At 36.0% G+C, this 21,252-nt stretch overlaps 2 protein-coding genes across 8 annotated transcripts in view; one reads left to right on the forward strand and one right to left on the reverse strand.

Annotated features, from left to right (window-relative positions):
* Positions 1–21,252, reverse strand: part of LOC138699501 (cyclic GMP-AMP synthase-like receptor) — a 74,794-nt gene that overhangs the window by 47,283 nt on the left and 6,259 nt on the right. For 2 of the 4 annotated variants that reach the window (XM_069825440.1, XM_069825443.1), the window contains exons 1-4: positions 18,130–18,288; positions 10,578–10,707; positions 7,331–7,504; positions 5,341–5,426 (exon numbers count right to left, since the gene is read on the reverse strand). In XM_069825440.1, the coding sequence (XP_069681541.1) occupies positions 5,341–5,426; positions 7,331–7,504; positions 10,578–10,697 (380 nt within the window). In that variant the 5' untranslated portion in view covers positions 10,698–10,707; positions 18,130–18,288. Of the gene's footprint in view, positions 1–5,340; positions 5,427–7,330; positions 7,505–10,577; positions 10,708–18,129; positions 18,289–21,252 lie in introns of those variants that run through there. The other 2 variants (XM_069825441.1, XM_069825442.1) reach the window with 1 other exon arrangement.
* Positions 1–21,252, forward strand: part of LOC138699500 (ionotropic receptor 75a-like) — a 112,102-nt gene that overhangs the window by 4,231 nt on the left and 86,619 nt on the right. The gene's annotated exons all lie outside the window — the stretch shown is intronic.

Below are 21,252 nucleotides of genomic sequence, written 5' to 3' on the forward strand. Positions count from 1 at the left end.
GCGGGCGAGAGGAAAGGTCACGAGATAACTTGAAAGATATTCAAGAGTACAGTCGGAAGAGAAATGATATCGATAGAATCAGTCTTGCGTTGTGATAGTTACATTACGACTTTAGTTTGTTCCTAGATCATATATGTAAGTTAACAGATATGTCGGGCTTATAGGCTTTGAGGTTAACAACTTTTGTCAGGTTTACTACGTTGCCATCTAGTTGTTACATAAGGAGTCACGTCATAATTCCCATTTGAATTGCATTAGCGACTGTGCTGCCATCTCGTGTTCGTTTGCGGCGGACGGGAGGCGATCCTGGCGGTTGTTTTCTTCAAAGTGCTGCCGATTTTAACGTAGCGAGGAGTTATCTATTACATAATATATGATCTGGGGTTTGTTCCATTGCATGCGAATACGTGTTTTGTATCGCACGATAGGCTACTATTATTTCATTCGTAAACATATGTTGCGCGTTTAATTAGCTTCTAATTTTTCTCTTGCTACATTCTTTATTTCCACAGCGATGTCCTCATTTGTTCATCTTCTTGGAAGAGACGGCACTTCCATCGGCTCGCATCTCTCCCCCCTCGGCGTGCCAACATACACAGTCAAAACAGACAGCAACGCCACCATTGGTTTTCGGTAATCGTTTCTTGCGCGACCTATAGCCATGCCTTTAGAGGCTTCTGCCATAAGCCTCGCACTAAACTCTCCATCCTGGAATTACTGCCAACAGTGAACTTAATATATGAACGGTCGAAATGAAACCAAGTGAAAAGTACACGAGAAAAACAATCAAAGTCACAATACTCTTAAGGGTGATGTCATCTAATTCAATATTTAACTGCAAACTTTAATGTTCTTCTTATCAGAACTGGTAAAGGAGAATTATCACAGTCATCATTTTCTACTTTTTCGTTTTTTTAAGTAGGTTATTTTACGAAGTTTTATCAACATCTTAGGTTATTTAGCGTCTGAATGAAATGAAAGTGATAATGCCGGTGAAATGAGTCCGGGGTCCAAGCACCGATAGTTACCCAGCATTTGCTCACATTGTGTTTAGGGAAAACACCGGAAAATACCTCAACCAGGTAACTTACCCCTACCGGGAATCGAACTCGGGCCACCTGGTTTCGCAGCTAGACGCGCTAACCGTTACTCCACAGGTGTGGATACTTTTTCATTAGGAACAACAATAGTAGTAATATACTGAATTAAATGACTACACAACCCTAAGTGAATTGTGACATTTTTTTTCCCCCGTACAATCTTCAACTATACGAAATATAGATCTACTGTTACTAAACCCCATTTCAGTTTGGTTGATAAGCTTTCCCCTCTACTCACACTCTCTAGCATCAGTGAAGGGGAAGATGCTTTTGTCCGTTTCACAAACATTCGACTAATTGACTTTCAACATAGTGACAAATTTCATTATTTAACATTTGTACCAGTAATCTTTATTTCGTAAGTCTACACTAAGCGATTGTATTTAATTTTCATTTCTATTAAAATCAACTGGCACATTAAAAAGCTACTGACAGCAGAAGATAAATGTTGTCTTCACCACTAGTTGCTACTCTACGGCATACAGAATGGGACAGTCTGCACTGTGTTGTTCCCCTCTAAATGCATATTACTAGAAGCTAACATTCCTTCATTTAATTAATTATTAGTTGAAAATATTGCATGAACGGCACTAAAATATACCCAAACATGTAATAGTCAAACATCTGTATCGCTGTATTTTATTATTTACTTAGTACTTGATTTAATATTTTATTTTCTCGTGTGTCCAGCTTGGGGGGTGCAGGTATCAGAGGTAACAGCTACCATCTCTGTCGCTGACGGACTAGGTACAAGTAGAAGGAGAAAGAAATGCCTTCGCATCCTCTCAACTTGTATGAAATGTCGTTTATAAATGAAATTTTTTGTGTAGACTAAGCCTCAAAAGCCTCTTAAGAGATTCGTCACTGTTAATAAGGGGTCGTTATAAATAAGTTTACGATGTGATGTGAATAAAAAAATTACCCAGTTTTTACATTTCTTTCCACTTAACGCATAATGGCCGAAATACTGAAAATTATTTCCAGCAACCCGTCTCCCACAGACAGTTGTGACCTTCCACTTTCCACGTCAGCAAATCATAGATAAGTTACTATGATAGTCCCCTATAATAGGGCTGACATATACGCTAGAAGCGTTGCGCAGTGGCATATTACCTTGTACTGTATGTGGTAGCTATGATGGCTCGTATAAAACGTTAGCTCTATTGGGTGTGAGCAAATACAATGTGATTGGTAAGTATTTTGTGGGCATTAACTCTCATGTGGAGGCTTGACTCGGTCTTGACCAATCACAGTAAATTGAGGACTGTGTTTGTGATTGGCCAATATCAAGTCCAGCCTCCGCATGTGAGAATTTTCACCCGTGTAGCCACGAAATACCAATCACATGGCACACACTCCCCACGGCACGTCTACTGCATACGCCTCGCACAGTTGCCGCGTCACGGCCCGGCTTTGCGAGCAACGATGGAGACAGCGAGTTGCGTCGTATATGATAAGCCCGTTATTTCCTCACATCGTGCACAGCAATGTATGCATAAAAATAGGTGATTGATTAGTTATTATCTCTTTATCTTTTAAGCGACTGACTAACCAGAAGACCCGTATTCCTACCAGGAATTCAACACTGGGGGACAGACAAATTCAATAAACAATAATTATGCAGTCGCGATATCTTGCGTAATTCTCTAGTTTACATACACCACTCATAAATAAAAATTTAATTTTTACATATTTGCTACATTTCATGGAGGTCTCTTTCCAGTTCGTTACGGTGCGCGGAAACCTGTACTTTTCTGTGGACGGGCGTTTGAATTTTCCTATTCGTTTCTCACGGGCGAAATATATGGTTGCCGTTCAGGTCCATAACATAGACAAGCATTGTCGCAATACGATCTCTGCGTACAATATTATTTGTGACGAATATCTGCCTTCATTTGGATTAGTAGTATCGAAATGTTCCTCGTGCATTCGTTAAGGGGAACATCATCGTCTCGAAACAATATTACGAGAATGAAATTGGTGTACATAAACTAGACAGTTACCGTTTATTGTACTGTTTTAAATCCACTCCATTCATTATTCTGCAACGTTTGTGTGCATATTAACAAAGACGGTGAGAAAAACTGTCGTAAGTGATGTTTGCTTAGAACCATAGACAGGTTCTTAAACGACTTGGTTCCCACGCAGTTGCTCACTAACTACTGTCGTTATTGTAATATTAAGGGGGTACTGTGGTGAAATATGCCCATATTTGTTTAAAAAATGGATTTTTGTTTTTTTTTTACATTTAAATATTCTCCATGCCTTTTTAACAAGTATTGTAAGTTTGGTAACCTTGGCACAACTAGAACATTTCTGTTATTACAGTCATTTTTAAATGTGTGCATTTCTCAACGACCACACCCCAGTCCTTTCAAATATGCTGCTATATTTATCATTTTTAAATTCTGGGATTTATTGTGTTCTTTATTGCCTTGACTAGACGCATAAAATTTTTTCGCACAAGTTAAATACCGTCAACCGGGGTTACTTTACACACTTTTTATGCTTATTCGTTAAAATAGTTGAAGTTTATCAAGTTAGATACACAAATTAATTTTTATGTGAATGTTCCTGGTTAATTTGAGTAAATTTGAAAATCTAGTGGTTGTACACATGCATTATGACACACTTGTAAATAAATAATCACGTGTGTAAAGATGCCCCGTTTACGGGGTTACTTTACACACATATTTACTTTGCCTTATAATCGAGTATTCTGTTCAATATGGTCCAACATTGCACTGTTTCAAGTACTGGGATGGGAAAGGTAAAACATTTCTGAACAATATGATGTGTTTCGCAATTTATTAGCCCACTACAGTTAGCACAGTGAGAACAAAATATATTGGTAAATTCCTGAAAATTAAATATTTTATATAAAAGTAAAGAAATGTAATAACAGTACAATAAATGGTTATATGCTGTTCATGAATGTGCTGCTACATTGTGATTTTCCTGAGGAGGTGCTGTAGGAAGCCTTTTCAGAACCTGGTGACGGTCCAACGGTTGAGGGATAACGTCATGCTAACTACATGACTATACTGCTACCTACTACTTGCAGTAACCGATTCAACTGGCATTGATCCTTCAGAGCTGACGTGCCACGGGTTATTTAAAATAATAATAATGATAATAGTAATGATAATAATAATCTACAAGTAACGACCTTGTCTGTTTGAAAGTCATTTATTTTCCCCTATCATTGACGGGAATCGATCCTACCACCATTAATAGTGACATTATACATGATATTAAAAATATTTTTTATTTTTAATTATTGTCCATAAACACTTCACATCTGTGTAAAGTTGCCCCGTTCAGAGGTACACTAGGTTATCATTCTTGTTTTCCCTCTCGCAGGGTAGCACATGTAACGAAAAACTGGTCAGGCAGTCATTTCCCGCGTCCGAAAGCTTCATAATTTCATGCAATACTAGTCACAATTGAATGTATGAACTGAACTATTCAGTACAACACAAAGTTTTTACACATAGAAAAAAGAGTAAAAATATTGGCCTCGTGAAATTCACCAGCAACAATGGTGTATAACAGCTTTAATAATGGCACACACTTCAGACTACTACACACATGTGCTATTGTCACACAGAATCAGTTCCACGGAGTTGCTACACATTGTCTGTAATGTATGGCCATCTAAACATTTTTTCTAGAAATGTGTAAAGTTACCCCCCTTGTGTAAAGTAAACCCGGTTGACGGTATTATATCATGCAACAACTCTAGTATTAATTCTGGTCTGTCTAACAGTAGATCGGAAAGATCGATGATGTGATTATTTTAGTAGGCTATTAGGCCTATATGTAATTTGTAATTCGAATATTTGTACTATAAATGAAAGAAATTTCTTTCTGACTAAGGAAGTTATGTTAACCAACAGACAAAACGGAGGAGAGACTATTTTATTTTTCACTAGTTTCTAAAACAAAACAGACTGATAAGAGAAACGAAGAGAGGGGAACAGTCTCAGAGAGAGGGAAGAAGCGAGACAGTCTTTTTTTTATTCCTTTTTCAGTCTTTCAGCAGACAGTTCGGGAGGTTACATTGAAATAAGAAGTTTAAAATTCTTAACCTGTATGACATACTGATGAATACGTTTACATTTAGAGGACACACAGACTGTCAGATTGAAAGACAAAGCTATGGCAGGTAGGAGAGGGTAGCGGAGAAAATAGAATTGTCGGATTAACAGACATGCAATTACAAATTTTCTCTACTTACTTTATGACTGCTTGACTGACGTGTGGATGAAACTTTTTATTCACTTTGATTTTGGCAAAACCAGGTTCTGTTTTAGAGGTTTCAATCTGAAATTCAAGAAAACAAATAATTTTAGCTTCACTCATCATCATGGCAATGACGCACCTTTGTGACATCATGCGCGTATTTTCTACTTAATGACCGACAGTCATTTTTGTTTTTATTATCCACAACTTACATGAGAAATTGTACTTAAATGTTTAAACATTTAAATATACATAAGTTATAGTCTAAATATTCCTACATATATAAGTACACAGATATATAAGCTTATGTACAGATATAAAATCCCTTCATTTTTTCAACAACACTACGCAAGGATGAGTAATCCCTTCGGTGCTCTCAAACAATTACAAAAAACAAAATAGCTTGTACTAAATTGCGCACGAATAAGTAATCCCTTTAGTAGCTATGTTGGAAAGAGTGGATGAAGAAAGAATGATACTGGAAGGAATGGTGAACGGGTGATGAGTTCGATAGACGACATTAAGATATAGGCTATGGATCATATGAGACAAAGAAGAAGGCAGAAAATAGGAAAGATTGGAGAATACTGGGTTTGCAGTGTAAGACCTGTCCTTGGGCAGAAAACAATGAATGAAAATGAATGAATATAAATAAATAAATAAATAAATAAATAAATAAATAAATAAATAAATAAATAAATAAATGGGTGGAAGTGAAATAATCTTGCAGATTGAAAGGGACGATAGGGTACACTGGAATGAATAGAAAACCTGTATTACGTTTTGTGATTAAATGCACGGTTAATTAGAAAATTAAATTTGAAGTTTCAGCAATCCGGCAACATCGCCACTAACATTCTACTCGTGATAAAGATGGAGGAGGTCAACGAACTCAGTGTGTCTCACTAGATGAGCTGTTCTCTGGCGCTGTGTTGCAATCAATCGCATCGTGCAGTGGCTTGAAATTAGAGGGTTTTAAAATTTAATTTACATGGAAACCGTCCACAATATTGAAATACGTCAGAAGGATAAATTATTCTTTATAGATTTCTTATCGTTGTGGAAAAAAATCACGATCTTACTCGCGATAGTTACTGAATAACAGTTTGTTAAACATTTGAAAAAAAAAACTTTTTTTTCGGAAAAAAAAAACTATTAACTTTCCATCAATATTTTTATTTATTTATTTATTTATTTTGCTAATAATTGTAACATAAAATAAAAAATAAACTGAAAAACTTTAGCTCGTCCCTGAAAGAGTAGAACTCGTGCATAGTTTTTTTTGTTACATACAACATGAAGTATTAGCTCTGAAAATCTGCAAAGCTATTTCATTTCCACTCTGTATAATACATAATATATATAGAGTATAAGAAAAAAGTGGACAAAACTTAAGGTATGGATTCCTCCATTATAGAAAAAAAAAAAATGGTTTGGCTATAGCTTACTAATATGGATCCGGAATTGCTTGGTTTCTGAGTAGAGCTTGCAAGTATGAACACAGTGCACGCCAGTACGTTTGTTTGCTGGAATTATTTTAATGCATTCTGTTTACATTTTCTTAGATGAACTGTTCAAAATATTCACCTCCTGCTACAATACAGGCTAAAAACTATGCCAGAAATTTTGGAGCATATATTATTCACAGGAACAAAAATACCAACGACTTTCATTGCCCCTACAGAAAGAAATGTAATGGGTTGAAGTCTGGTGAACGTGGAGGCCAAGCATGTTCATAAGTTCATCTGCATTTTATCCATAGTTGCATTATACTGAAATTTTAATTTCTTTAACAAGAGTATTTAGTATTATTTGCCCTTCTTGTACCTCAGCGAACTGTTCCAAGCTGGAACCAAAATAAAGTCGAGGGAAATTAGGGCATAGGGAAAGAAAAATTGTTTTAGTTAAAAGAAAGGGAAATTTTGGTGAAAGTACTTACCCATCTGTATAATTAAACTGGTTCGTTTGCCCTGCAGATCACTTACCATTATATTGGAATTGCTTATTGGCAGTCTAAGTTCCAAATTTATGTCGAATTCATTCGGGTGTCCAACTCTCAAGTTTTCATAGTAGCTGCCGACAAAAATTGGCTGGCAATACAGCTCTTGGAAAGTTTCATCAATAGTCTTCATTTTTCTCTCCGTCAATTCAAGCAAAACCTGTTAACATAATGCACCAAGCTGAGCTACAACAATATCCAGTGACGACCTGGCCAGGAATAAAAACAACGAAAGCTGAGCAGGGTTCAGGAAGTCTTAAGGCTATGGTTTTCAACTTCAAAACTTGGCAGAGGTTGGGGGGACCTTGAATTTTTGTAATCATGGGTTCCGGATGTATATGCATTGTAAAACCGGGATTATATTATTTATTTGTTTCTTTATTAGGCTATCTATTTCTTCATTGTTTGCGTATTTACTATGCAATCCAATTCTCATTCCGCTATCACCAATAAATACAAATAAAAACGAATTTATACAATAATATGATAACATACCCGCTATTCAAAAACATTTAACGACAAAAAATTACAAACAATAATAAATTAACATCCACCTCTATCTTTCATGCAACTATTTCTTCTAAAATTACATTCAATCTCGAACCTATAGTTAGCGCTAATGATATTCTATTTGACCAATCACTGCTTTCATAATCATACTTATATACTTGCTTACAAATGGCTCTTAGAGAACCCGGAGGTTCATTGCCGCCCTCACATAAGCCCGCCATTGGTCCCCATCCTGAGCAAGATTAATCCAGTCTCTATCATCATATCCCACCTCCCTCAAATCCATTTTAATATTATCCTCCCATCTACGTCTCGGCCTTCCTCTGGCCGCCCAACTAACACTCTATAAGCATATCTGGATTCGCCCATACATGCTACATGCCCTACCCATCTCAAACGTCTGGCTTTTAATGTTCCTAATTATGTCAGGTTAAGAATACAATGCGTGCAGTTCTGCGTTGTGTAATTCTCTCCAGTCTCCTGTAACTTCATACCCCTTATTTAACACCAAATATTTTCCTAAGCACCTTATTCTCAAACACCCTTAACTTCTGTTCGTCTCTCAAAGTGAGAGTCTAAGTTTCACAACCAGACAACATAATCGATAATATAAATTTTATAAAATCTAACTTTCAGCTTTTTTGAGAGCAGACTGGATGGTATAAGCTTCTCAACCGAACATTAACAGGCATTTTCCATATTTATTCTGCGTTTAAATTTCCTCCCCAGTGTCATTTATGTTTGTTACTGTTGCTCCAAGATACTTGAATATTTCCACTTCTTCAAAGGATAAATTTCTAATTTTCATTTCCATTTCGTACTATGTTCTGGTCACGAAACATGTTCACATACTTTGTCTTTTCGGGATTTACTTTTTTGTCTGGGTGTCAGAGTACGAAAAGCAAAACAAAATATATCTGGTTGCCTTTATTCCAATGCTCTGACCAGTGCTTGTCTGAGTTCAAGGTGAGAGTTTAGACATACATTTTCTCGCAGATTAGTATAACCTTTTGCCATCTCTCTTCTCCTTCACCGCAAACTGTGACGTTGCAGAGAGATAGAGATATAATACAAGATCTACTATACATGAACGTGATGCATACATGATGATGATGATGATGATGATGATGATGATGATAATAATAATAATAATAATAATAATAGTGTTTATGACCAAAGCTCGGAAGTTGGGGACTTGTGTCTTTGAACGTGGCTAAGCGACCGGACTTCAATGTCAACAAACTCCCGCTTCCAGCACGGAGGTACTGTCAGGTCTGCTATAAAAGTGGTTCCTGGCTGGAACAACATAATGATAATATTATGATAGGTTGAAACATCTAATTTTATATATATAAATAAACATGCAAAATACATCAAATTTACAGTTCTGCTCTGTACATTTCATTACAGTGTATGACTACATGCATTCGAAGATTTTCGAACCCATAAATTCTTCGTCTGTTAGTTAAACATGATTTGAAACGAAGGAAACTTATTTCCACGTCACATGAAGTGACGGGAGCAAACTTTAATTTTTTTTATTTTATTTATTTTAACTAGCTACCTAGTGAGTACAAATTACATTTATAAAATAAAAATGTTTCTAGCCACTACCGTAAGAGTCAGGCTCGTGTACGGTGTGGTCTTAGTGAATAATATAACATAAAATTTACAAGGACAGTTTACTAAATACAGTAATTAACTTAATTCAAACCAATAAGTACAACACAAGAGCAAGAATAAAGAAGAAGGAGAAAACGAGAGAAAAATACACATTTAATATAAATTGACAATCCGACAGAAGCCAGTGATATTCAATAAAAACATGAATATAGTCGATAGAAATAAAAGGTAAAAAAAGTACATTTGTTACTATTATATATCAGGGATAATTTTACAAAATTCTTTTTAAAAAGTTCAATTTTAAAAAATTTCAAATTTGGAAAATGGTTTGAAATTTTATTATAAAGTCTTGGGCCTAAATAAAATACTGAATATTTCACTGTCACTGTTTCCTGTTCGATTTTCAGCAGATCTCGTATCTGAGAAAGATAAGTATATCCTAAATTTTTCTCGCAAATAGTTTTCAATTAGTGTATCACTACTAGGGAAGGTCCCTCTACGACTTGATCCATGGCTATGGACAAATTCTCCATCAATTTAAAGGACTGCAATGTCTTTCAATGAATGCCCGTTTCCAGCTCTAGTTTATGTGTGGTACAACTTACAAGATATAAACTCTGCATTAGAAGAAAATAATGTATCTCCTCAGAATTCCTCCACGAAATTCTGTACCTAAAATTTAAGAAATGCATTTTCAAACTTCCATAACACCCATTCGAATAACACGTATTTTCTAATTCCTCAAACAGACCGTTTATCTGTAATTCTCTTAATGTCATTGGCTTCGACGTGACACAGTTTATTCGTTCGTCTTCTTGCCATTCGATGTGACCACTTTCTTAGTACAAACGACTGTCCCTGAGCACTTGCAGCGTGAGCTTTGTGTACGTTATGCCTGTAACCTTACTCAAGCACACGACACACAAGTCCCCAAGATCCGAGCTTTGTTTATGACTTCTACACTACTTGAGACACTATATAGTATAATGGTTCCTACAATATTTACAACAAATATCTAAAGAAAACAATTTCATATAAGAAAATACGGAAGTGTATTAAGCCTACATTAAAAACTGAATTGATAATTTATGACATTTTACATTTTTTAGGCGATGGTTGGCCAGTTTGACTTCATCTTCCTGTAGTGTGATCTCTTGGCTAATGAGATTTTGGAAGAAAGGCTCCATTCGCGTCACGTTGGCCGGGATGTTCATGTCCATGTTGTCTTATCTGAAACAATAACAGTATTATTAGTCCTACTACTATTACTATTGATGAGGGCTTCAGAGACATTCATTTGACAATCTTGTTCTTGGACTGCCTATACTTCTCCTCTTAGTCGTTTGTGTAGCTCTAATTTTGTTGATGTTTACACTACAGGTGTCAACATACAATTTACTTCTAATGTCGACGCTGCTCTTACGATTTTAAGATATATCCTGATACGGAACACAGAAATATAGTATATAATATTAGTCTAAAACCAATTCAATCTTTAAGGCGTTATAAATACAGTGAAACCTCTCTAACCTGGACACGTATGGTTCAATAAAAACTGTCCAACCTAACGGGGTGTCCAAGGTAGAGGCAGGTAAAATTATTTTTAGCATGCAATGGAAAGGAAATTACTGTACATACAGTTAAGGAACTCCGTATTCAAACACTTTGTCATTTAGTTCGTCATTAACAGTTTTGCGAAGCCTTTTTCTTTCCCCACTGCAATTTTGTTCCCATGCATTTGATATTGACGTCCTACTGTTGCTAATGTTTGAAACTGTTGATTTAGAAATTTCAAACTCCTCTGCAATTTTCCTACAACTAACACCTAACACAAACGACCAATAACTTCAATGGTTAATTCCACCAATTTCCGCTTACTCATATTGAGACACTATTCCAGGGACGAGGAACTCGTATAGTAAACAGAGCAGTTAGTATGAGTATCCGCATAGAGTGAGAAGCTAATTTCTCTGAGAGAGCTCAAGAGGATAATGGTAGTTATCACACGTAATTGGAGAATTTGTTCTGAATATAACCCTTAGGCCCAATTGTATAAAGCTCTCTGACTAAAGATCAACTTTGATCGAAGATCGAAAAGTGAACAGAGTTCAGACACTTCTTCTATTGTATAAAACTTTTCTGCGATCAAATTACCTTGGTTCAAATGCAATCTAAGTTCACGTGAAAAGGATTTGGCAACATCGCATAAACAGGTGAAATACGTGATGCGCGGACAGGTTTGTTCAGTGTTGCCAATCTAGCGACTTTAACTCTTTTTCAACAACAATTTCTTTTAACTTTTATATTGCTTAAATAGGGATTTAGTGACCTTTTTAGCACCCCATAGTGACAAAGTTTAATTTTTCTTTGTTGATAATGAGAAATCTAGGGACTTTACAACTACTTTTTGGCGACTTTCCGTATTACACTCTGTTGGAGACACTGGTTTTTTGTGCAATGTAAATAATGGCGGACAATAAGAAGAAGGTTGACTGTTCTCAGAGTTGTTATCATGTTATGGTGTTTGATACTTCTAACATAATAAAGCTTTTTAAAACGACAATTTTCGTTTAGTAATACAGTTAATTGAACATTTATGAATGTACCTATCATATTCATTAATAATTAATGGTTGTTATAAACATAATATAATTATAGGTTATGTTATTTGACACTGCTGAACACGATAGAGCCTTATAAAATATGAGATTGTTTGTGTATTAAGGGAAGAAATTGAAAGAAATATAAATATAAATGCACCTATCATATCTCTTAATATTAATAATAATGGATATTTTATTTGCACAATCTGCCACTCGTATATTTCAAACAGAAAAGAAATAACTGAACTTGGATCATCTAACTTAATCGGAGAAATTTCTTCAGTCAAAGTTTACTTTAGTTTGAGACAAATTAATCTCAGATTAGACTTTATACAACACAAAATTCCAAGTTCAGCTGAAACAAGGATCAATTTAACCTCTGATCTAAGATTAAATGGTTTATACAATCGGGCCTTAGTCAGGTTTGAATTCGACAACGTGGAATTCAACGGCAGGCAAGGCAATTGTCAATACGTTACAGCAGACCATTCCAACACAGTGTTTGAGGGCTATGGCGCCCGGACGCTGCCCTGTGTCTGCCCAGGGCGGACCCCCACTCCTCTCTGTCGCTGAGGCTGTGGTGGTGTACGAATGCATGCGATCATCTACTCTTTCTCTCGTCTGTTCGATTATATTCTTGAGGCATTGCTGAATCATTCATTCATTCATTCATTCATATTGTTTACTATCGTTTGTGCTAAACTGTTTTGAATAAGAATGAAGAGAAGTACGTCGACAGTCTGTTCAGGATTTAAACCCTCTTGGGAGGGCTTGTATCCAGTGTTGCCAACTCGATTCTTAAAAATCCGCTGTGAAGTCGTGCAGAAACCGCTAAGTTGCTATTTGTCAATGTAAAATTATATTATTTTGCCGCTGTGAGTGCTAAAAATACCCGCTAAATCCCTATATCAGCAATACAAATTTCATAAATTTTACCCGCTAAACTAACGCCGAAAAACGCTAGATCTAGCGGGAAAACCGCTGAATTGGCAACACTGCTTGTATCTTGTCCAATCTGACGACAACAATGTTCATTGTTTAATATGCCATATCAATGTGCGGGCAAAAGCATAGCCTACAACATTAAGCGTCACTTTGAAGTTAAACATTCTGATACCGACGCTCATTATCGTCGAAGAGAGGAAGGCAGTAATAACAAATATAAAGGTCAAAATGCAGTCTTCTTACGACGAGGTATAGTCGGAGGCACCGATTTTGGCAGATGACCTCGATGACATTTCCAGTAGGCGAGCCAATATTGTTTGTGTAAGCTGCGAGAATGAGATGCGATAACATTCTGAGTCGTTCATATTTTCATAACAGGAGCTCGTATCAATTATCCTTATTATGAAACACCACGGTACAGTCCTACTCAAAGAATACCTTTAATAAATATAAATGACTTCCGTTCGCAATGATTTTACAATACGTCTCCTACATTTTCTAAATTAAATTAATTCTTAATTAAAAGGAAAAAGCATTGCATTGCGCATATATATATATATATATATATATATATATATATATATATATATATATAATCCTACCCTTACTAGATCGATATGCAAGATTTGTCCAGATAATCAAAATATAATTTGGTTAATTAGGTAAAATTGCATGCTGCGGAAGTTAGATTTATATAAGAGTATAATAAATAGGATTGTAATGGATATTACAAGGGCAATAATTTCTTCACACGCACATTGTGAATAGAACAGAGAAGAAAGCATTTTAAAATATTCGAAATCATACAAAATATCGGAGAAACCAATTTTCCCTGCACAAATTGCACCAATTGAAAAACATAATTACCATTCACAATACATACTGTACTTTATGGATTCTAAAAAGTTATTTATTAATCTAGAGGTATTGGCTGATGACTATACTCAATTCCAGCACAACATTCATTCAGAATATGTAGAAATTACACTTTGGATTTTACTAAATGTATAGGCCTACTATCAAAAGGTGTTACATACCCCCTTAAATACTGTACATGTGTTACCTGTGCGATATCCGATGTTTAATTTTTTAAAATATAATTCATAGTACTGAAACTGGCATATTGAATTCGCACAAATTGTATTATTCGTAATTTTCGTCTCGAAAACCCCTAAGATATCTAATTTAATTTTTCACCCATTTTTGTCCCACTCCACCACTTTAGGGACAAAGTCGGACTAAATAATACCTTATTCGTATTCTGTGATCGCAAAGATCCCCAGATATCGACTTTCATCGAGATCGGATGACATGAGATTTCTCACTCCCTTCTGCCTTTTCATCAGTACCGTACCTTAGGATATGGTATTTAAAAAATCTAAGAATGTTTAACCAATATTTTAGAGAGTAACCTTCATTTTAAATTTTACGTCTCTAGTTAAATATAGTTTAGTGAATTTTTAAAATCGTCGACTTCTTTCTCTCTCGTCTCTGCTCGGAAGTAAAAAAGCTGAACTTATTTCAAGGGAGTAGCCTACATGAAATTGAATTTTTTTACTTTCCTTATACATTTCAGAAACAATTCTGAGAGATGAGATGAATAGTCTAACCCAATTTTATGAGTGAATCTTTGTTTTAAATTTAAAGGCTGCACGTCTGCTGGTTAAAAAAAAAATAAATCGGTATAATTATTTTGATCATTAGTGCCTCCCATTTTCCATCCCTTAATGTTCGTATTTCGTAAAACTCAGTCTTATCTATTGACTAAGGATTAACATATTTCCATATACATATATTTCCATATATATAACAGATTATATTTCCATTTCGTACAATATTCTGGTCACGAGATATAATCATATACTTTGTCTTTTTGGGATTTACTACCAAACCTATCGCTTTATTTGCTTCAAGTAAAATTTCCGTGTTTTCCCTAATCGTTTGTGGAGTTTTTCCTAACATATTCACGTCATCCGCATAGACAAGCAGCTGATGTAACCCGTTCAATTCCAAACCCTCTCTGTTATCCTGAACTTTCCTTATGGCATATTCTAGAGCGAAGTTAAAAAGTAAAGGTGATAGTGCATCTCCTTGCTTTAGCCCGCAGTGAATTGGAAAAGCATCAGATAGAAACTGGCCTATACGGACTTTGCTGTAAGTTTCATTGAGACACATTTTAATTAATCGAACAAGTTTCTTGGGAATACCAAAGACACATATAGACTACTGTATTATTTGTTTAGTTTTTGGAGGTGTCTGTCCAGAGTGCACAAATGCTCGGGCGTGCATGTTTACTCTTATGTCCTACCCATTCCACTGCGACAAAGATAACAACCGATCTTGCAGCGGGGAAAGAACTCGCTCTCCAGATCACAGTAAGAAAATCCATCTGCCAAAATCCCTGGCGCGACCTATACTGTCCGTTACTCAGGAGAAGACGAGCGGAAAGAATGTGACCTTCTTGACTATCGCTGCTGATTATTATAAACATCGCTCAGATAAGCATCCCAGTAGCCAGGTTATTACTCGTGCAGGAAACATGAGTAACAATGCGTATGGAAATTAAAGCTAAGTTGAACAGAAGGAGACCTAATGTTTCCGCTTACTGCAGTACAAATATTGGACGTGTTGTCGTACGTTATCTGTTCACATCCCTTCCTCCTCAGTCCGCTCTCGTCTTCTCCTGAGTCACCGACAGTAAATATCATTTCAACTAATCAAGTACTCAATTAATATTTATAGTAAGTTTATTTTCAACAATTGTCAACAATGTATGAGAATTATTATAAAAAACGTTTGTTAAACTGTTAAAGGATTTTCTACCCGTTTAACTATATATTTTTTTATAGTGACAAGTCATTAAAAATTCATTGTTTCCTTTCTTTCGCAGCACATTGAGCCAAGTTCCGAAAGAGTTGTCCGTGCAAGCTATATTGTTGCCCTAAATATCGCCAAAAGTAGCCAGCCTTTCACAGTTTGAATGTTCGTAAAGAAGTACATGATTTCAACTTGAGATATTTGTGTCCTCCCTGGTGATGTAATTCAAGTAAATTAGTCTCTCTCCACTAAATAATCTCTCGCCGCGTGCAGAAACTTGGTGAACATTTTTTATGACGCTCTCTTCTGTAAATGCTGAGCAGGCTCCCGTCAAATTCCAAAGAGAACTGATAAGGCTTGTGTCACACAATTTTGAAAGATAGATAGTACAATATTCCAGGCGGCCTGGCCTCCCTCTCGGCGATCGGCATTCCGTTTCTTTCCCTCTCACTCGCTGTCTCTCCCCGAGGTTCGACACGGCTCATGTAAATAAAACCCAGGGCAGCCACGGGGCATCCCGGTGGTTGCCCACTTGGAATGGTCTGCGTTACAGTACATCACTGGATGTTTGTACAAATCAAGAAGTCAAAGTCGACAATTAGTGGAATTCCTGATATTCCATTATAAAAATAGAGCAAACTTGATAACAGCCAAACTGCATTACGATAAGCCTTTTTTCAAGGAATCCCATCTGATAAGGTGACAAGCGAGTTTACAGACTTTTACGTTGTGCAGAAGATGTACAGTTTATGTCTCCATATCCATAAACCCACTCACCCTTCTATAATATATCCAGCCATCCACCCACTCATCCATTCATTCCATAAATTCCATCCCCCCACTCACCCACCCACCTATCCATTCCATTCAATCAATTCCACCCACCCATCCATTTCATTCAATCAATTCCATCCATCCATCCATCCATCCACTCACCCACACATCCATCCATCCATCCATCCATTCACTCCAGTCATCCATCCACCCATCTATTCCATCTATTCATTCAATCAATTTCACCCACCCATCCATCCAGCCATCCATCCATCCATCCATCCATCCATCCATCCATCCATCCATCCATCCATCTATCCATCCATCCATCCACTCACTCCAGTCATCCATCCACCCATCTATTTCATCCATTCATTCCATCAATTCCACCCACCCACTCATTCATTTCATTCAATCAATTCCATCCATCCACTCACTCCAGTCATCCATCCACCCATCTATTCCATGCATTCATTCCATCAATTCCACCCACCCACTCATTCATTTCATTCAATCAATTCCATCCATCCACTCACTCCAGTTATCCATCCACCCATCTATTCCATCCATTCATTCCATCAATTCCACCCACCCACTCATTCATTTCATTCAATCAATTCCATCCATCCACTCACTCCAGTTATCCATCCACCCATCTATTCCATCCATTCATTCCATCAATTCCACCCACACACGCACCCACCCACTCATCCATTTCATTCAATCAATTCCATCCATCCATCCACTCACTCACTCACTCACTCACTCACTCACTCACTCACTCACTCCAGTCATCCATCCACCCATCTATACCATCCATTCATTCCATCAATCCCACCTATCCATCCATCCATCCATCCATCACTCACTCACTCCAGTCATCCATCCATCCATCTATACCATCCATTCATTCCATCAATCCCACCTATCCATCCATCCATCCATCCATCCACCCATCCATCCATCCATCACTCACTCACTCACTCACTCACTCACTCCAGTCATCCATCCATCCATCTATACCATCCATTCATTCCATCAATCCCACCTATCCACCCATCCAGCCATCCATCCATCCATCCATCCATCCATCCATCCATCCAATTCAATCATTCATTCGCATTGAATTAATTAATTAATTAACTAATCCATTCATTCATTCAATAAATGAAACAAATCCAAAATATTTCTTTCGCCGACCTGGCCTGACCTCGCTGACTAACGTATTTCTTTTTATATTTCAACGATAAACTCTCCGTCTCACTTGTGAGCCACTGATGTTCCTTTTTCGACACTACATTGTATCATTCTCAGTGTTTTATGCTGTTTTAGTAGTCTGTTTTATATTCTTCAATTAAATACTCTATGTCAGTGTCTTCCCATCAAGCTTCGATTGCTTTCGATATTTTCTATCATATTTATTTTCACAGTTATATTCTTAGAAAGAAAGCTGTACTTATTGTAGTTTCTATAAATGTATTGGATATGCAGGCAGCAATATAGCATCACTCACCAATCAGGATACTTGGTCTTGGTTTGTATTCGGGTTGCTGTTCCCATCATTAAGTACAGCAGCAGGCTACGTGGTGCGCCCCGTGCGTCTTTTCTGTGCGATCACTCGTCACGGCTAGATTGATCCCCACTGCCACGCGATGCGCGAAGAAGTGTCTGCGCAGGCTATTTCCAACTCGCCACACTGGCATGCTGATAGTGCAATGACCTTGACCATGACTTCAACAGCTGATTGGCGACTGTTATATTAGCCTACTTAGCTAGTAAATAGTGTTCCGTAATTCAGGACCCCTGTGATCACCGATATTCTTCGGTTGATGTCATTGTGATTAAATATATACAATCAAAACAATCGTAACAAGCGATCCGTCAGTTTCGCGATTTATTCATGAATTATAGCACACGTACTGGAAATAGAGAATACAGAAACACAATTTTATTGCAATGCAGTAATAGTGTTCTGATTGATCATACAAACGATCTTCACAACTGACATAGTGTTCGATTTTGGTAGAAAGACGGCAGTGAATTTGAACACAATAGAAAATGCCGAATGAATACATCTATAGAGAAAGATGTAGACCACTTTCTGGTCGAAACAAAAATAATTCGAATAAAACATTTGTTCGACAAAAAAAAAAAAAAAAAAAAAAAAAAAAAAAAAAACAAAGAAGTTTCCAATATTTTTAGTGGAAGCTTATTCACAGTCCAAAAGTTTTAAAACAAGATCTTTGTTTCTCGTACATTGAGAAAGTTTCTGAATGTGGAAGTAAAATACAGTATTAGAGAGAAATGTTTGCATAACAAAACAATCTGAGTATGAGAAAATTAATTTAGCCTGATACCGTACCCACTACGTTTAGCCTAGAGTCCTGCAGTCACAACGGTTACTCATTCGGTGTATTATTACAGAAATTGTCGTGTATTTTAATTAAAATATTTTCTTACAGTTAGTAACCTGCTTCTTCATCTTGTTTTCTATCAAGGAGTAGTAGATATTCGGAAGGGATTCTTTTCATTCTGATATATTTAAGAAGCTTCATGTCATCATGCCACAATTGAAGGGTTCAGAACCATAGTGGGCCAAGCGCCATTTACTGAAACCGTAGAAAACAAGGGTTAAAATGAAGTTATTATCATAATTCAAGCAAGTAATATAAAGTATACACATTCAAACTAAATGATATGTCAATCTTCATTAAACTATGGTATTCACTTAGCTTTAACCCTTGCTTTCTCCGTTTTTAATAAATGGCGCTTGGCCCATTATGGCTCTGAACCCTTCAATTGTTTTATAAAGCTACAGATCGTACTGTCTTCATTAACTTGACGATACCAAAACTCGGGTTTATTCACAGCCTTCTCATCTTCTTCTTCGAGTAAAAGAAGACAGAGGGTTGAAGACATAACCCTTGATCACATATATAATAGAATGATCAGTCTAACGGACTTTCAAGGCAACCACTTTTATCAATTTTACTGTGCTCCCATCTAGCAACTGCAAAAGAAGTCACGTTATAACCCTTATAGAATTGCAATGAAACAACTGTACTTCCATCTAACGGTCGTTACCAAAAAATGTCTTTTCGACGGTGGAGGCTCTGGTGGTTCTTCTCATTTTATGTTGCTATTTCATAACATGGGAATGGCCGATCTGATGTATATGTAAGTGTGTGTTCAGGAACATAACTAAATTCATGTCGTCCTTGTTCATCGCCATGTTGGCTAATAATGAAAATTTTCTTTTGACTGATGATTATATCCCATTGCACCGAACACTTGTGCACTGGGTGAGCGGTACAAGCTTCACGAGAAGATATCGATCAATTTAATTTCATAGCACAGACACACAATTTACAATGCCTGATAAAGAAATAATAAAATATAAATAACTTACATGACAAGAAGTATTATCTGAAATTTTTGACCATCTCAAATGTTTTTAATCGACTATTTAAAGACGCTAATGGATTACAAGGTTATTTAAAGTCTGTAAAATTGGTGATAGCGAGATGGTATATGGAGATACGGATTAGCTGCCATTCACCTTACTGTTGAGGACATCTGCGATAAAACCTGGCCAGGTACAATCAAACCAAGCGGGATTTCAACTCACGGCCGAGATTAATGGCAAAGTTGTAGGTCTATACAAACCACATATATTGCGTAATTCGATATCTAGTATATTATATTCTTTACTTAATTTTAACGTAACTTGTTTTGAAAGTGTGTCGTTAATATTGCATTATCGGACAATTGATAGCCACTATAACAGTAAAGAATACTAAAGTAACCTATTCTCTAGACAATTCAGATAGCAAGACACCAGATTAAAACTGGATAACAGCACCACAGATTAAAATGATGTATGCCAGTGATTTCCAGTTAAATAAAGATCGTTGACGTCTTGTTTTTCAAAAACAATGCTAAGGACCCACCGCACTATTTTTTAATAGTTATATATTATAAACATTTTTGTTTTATAAATTTAATTTGTACAAATAAATAAATAAATAAATAAATAAATAAATAAATAAATAAATAAATAAATAAATAAATAAATAAATAAATAAATGAATAAATAAATATATAAATAAATAAATAAATAGATGAATGGATGAATAAATGACATATGCGGAATAATTTTTGGAGAAAGTGTAGGGTAACTGTGAATATGGAAAAACAGGCTTTAAAATGAAAATGAAAATTATTTAGTCAGAAAAAGTTAACAGACTGAATTTTACTGACTCGTATTTATATTATTTGTCACGTGAGCAATTATCTTTGCTGTAGACATTGTGTATAAAAGGGTAACGTGCTTTTAAAATGCATTATCTTAAAAATTCCGGTATGGAATAAAAGCATTTATCAACTAAAACATTTTTAATTGCAGTTTTAAATGTATTTAGTGGTAAATCCCTGTGGTTATTGGGAAAACTGTTACAAAATCTAATGCCAGTATATATTGCATATATATCATGTTTAATATTCTACCTATAAACAAGAAACAGTAAGAATTTTAGGATTTCTAAAACTAACTTCACACGAATCCTTATTATTAAGTTTACAAATTACTCTAATAATAGTTCATCTTTCTGAGATATAGTTAAAAATTCTATTTATG

The sequence above is a fragment of the Periplaneta americana genome, chromosome 5, assembly GCF_040183065.1.
Source record: "Periplaneta americana isolate PAMFEO1 chromosome 5, P.americana_PAMFEO1_priV1, whole genome shotgun sequence".
Taxonomy (NCBI): Eukaryota; Metazoa; Arthropoda; class Insecta; order Blattodea; family Blattidae; genus Periplaneta; species Periplaneta americana.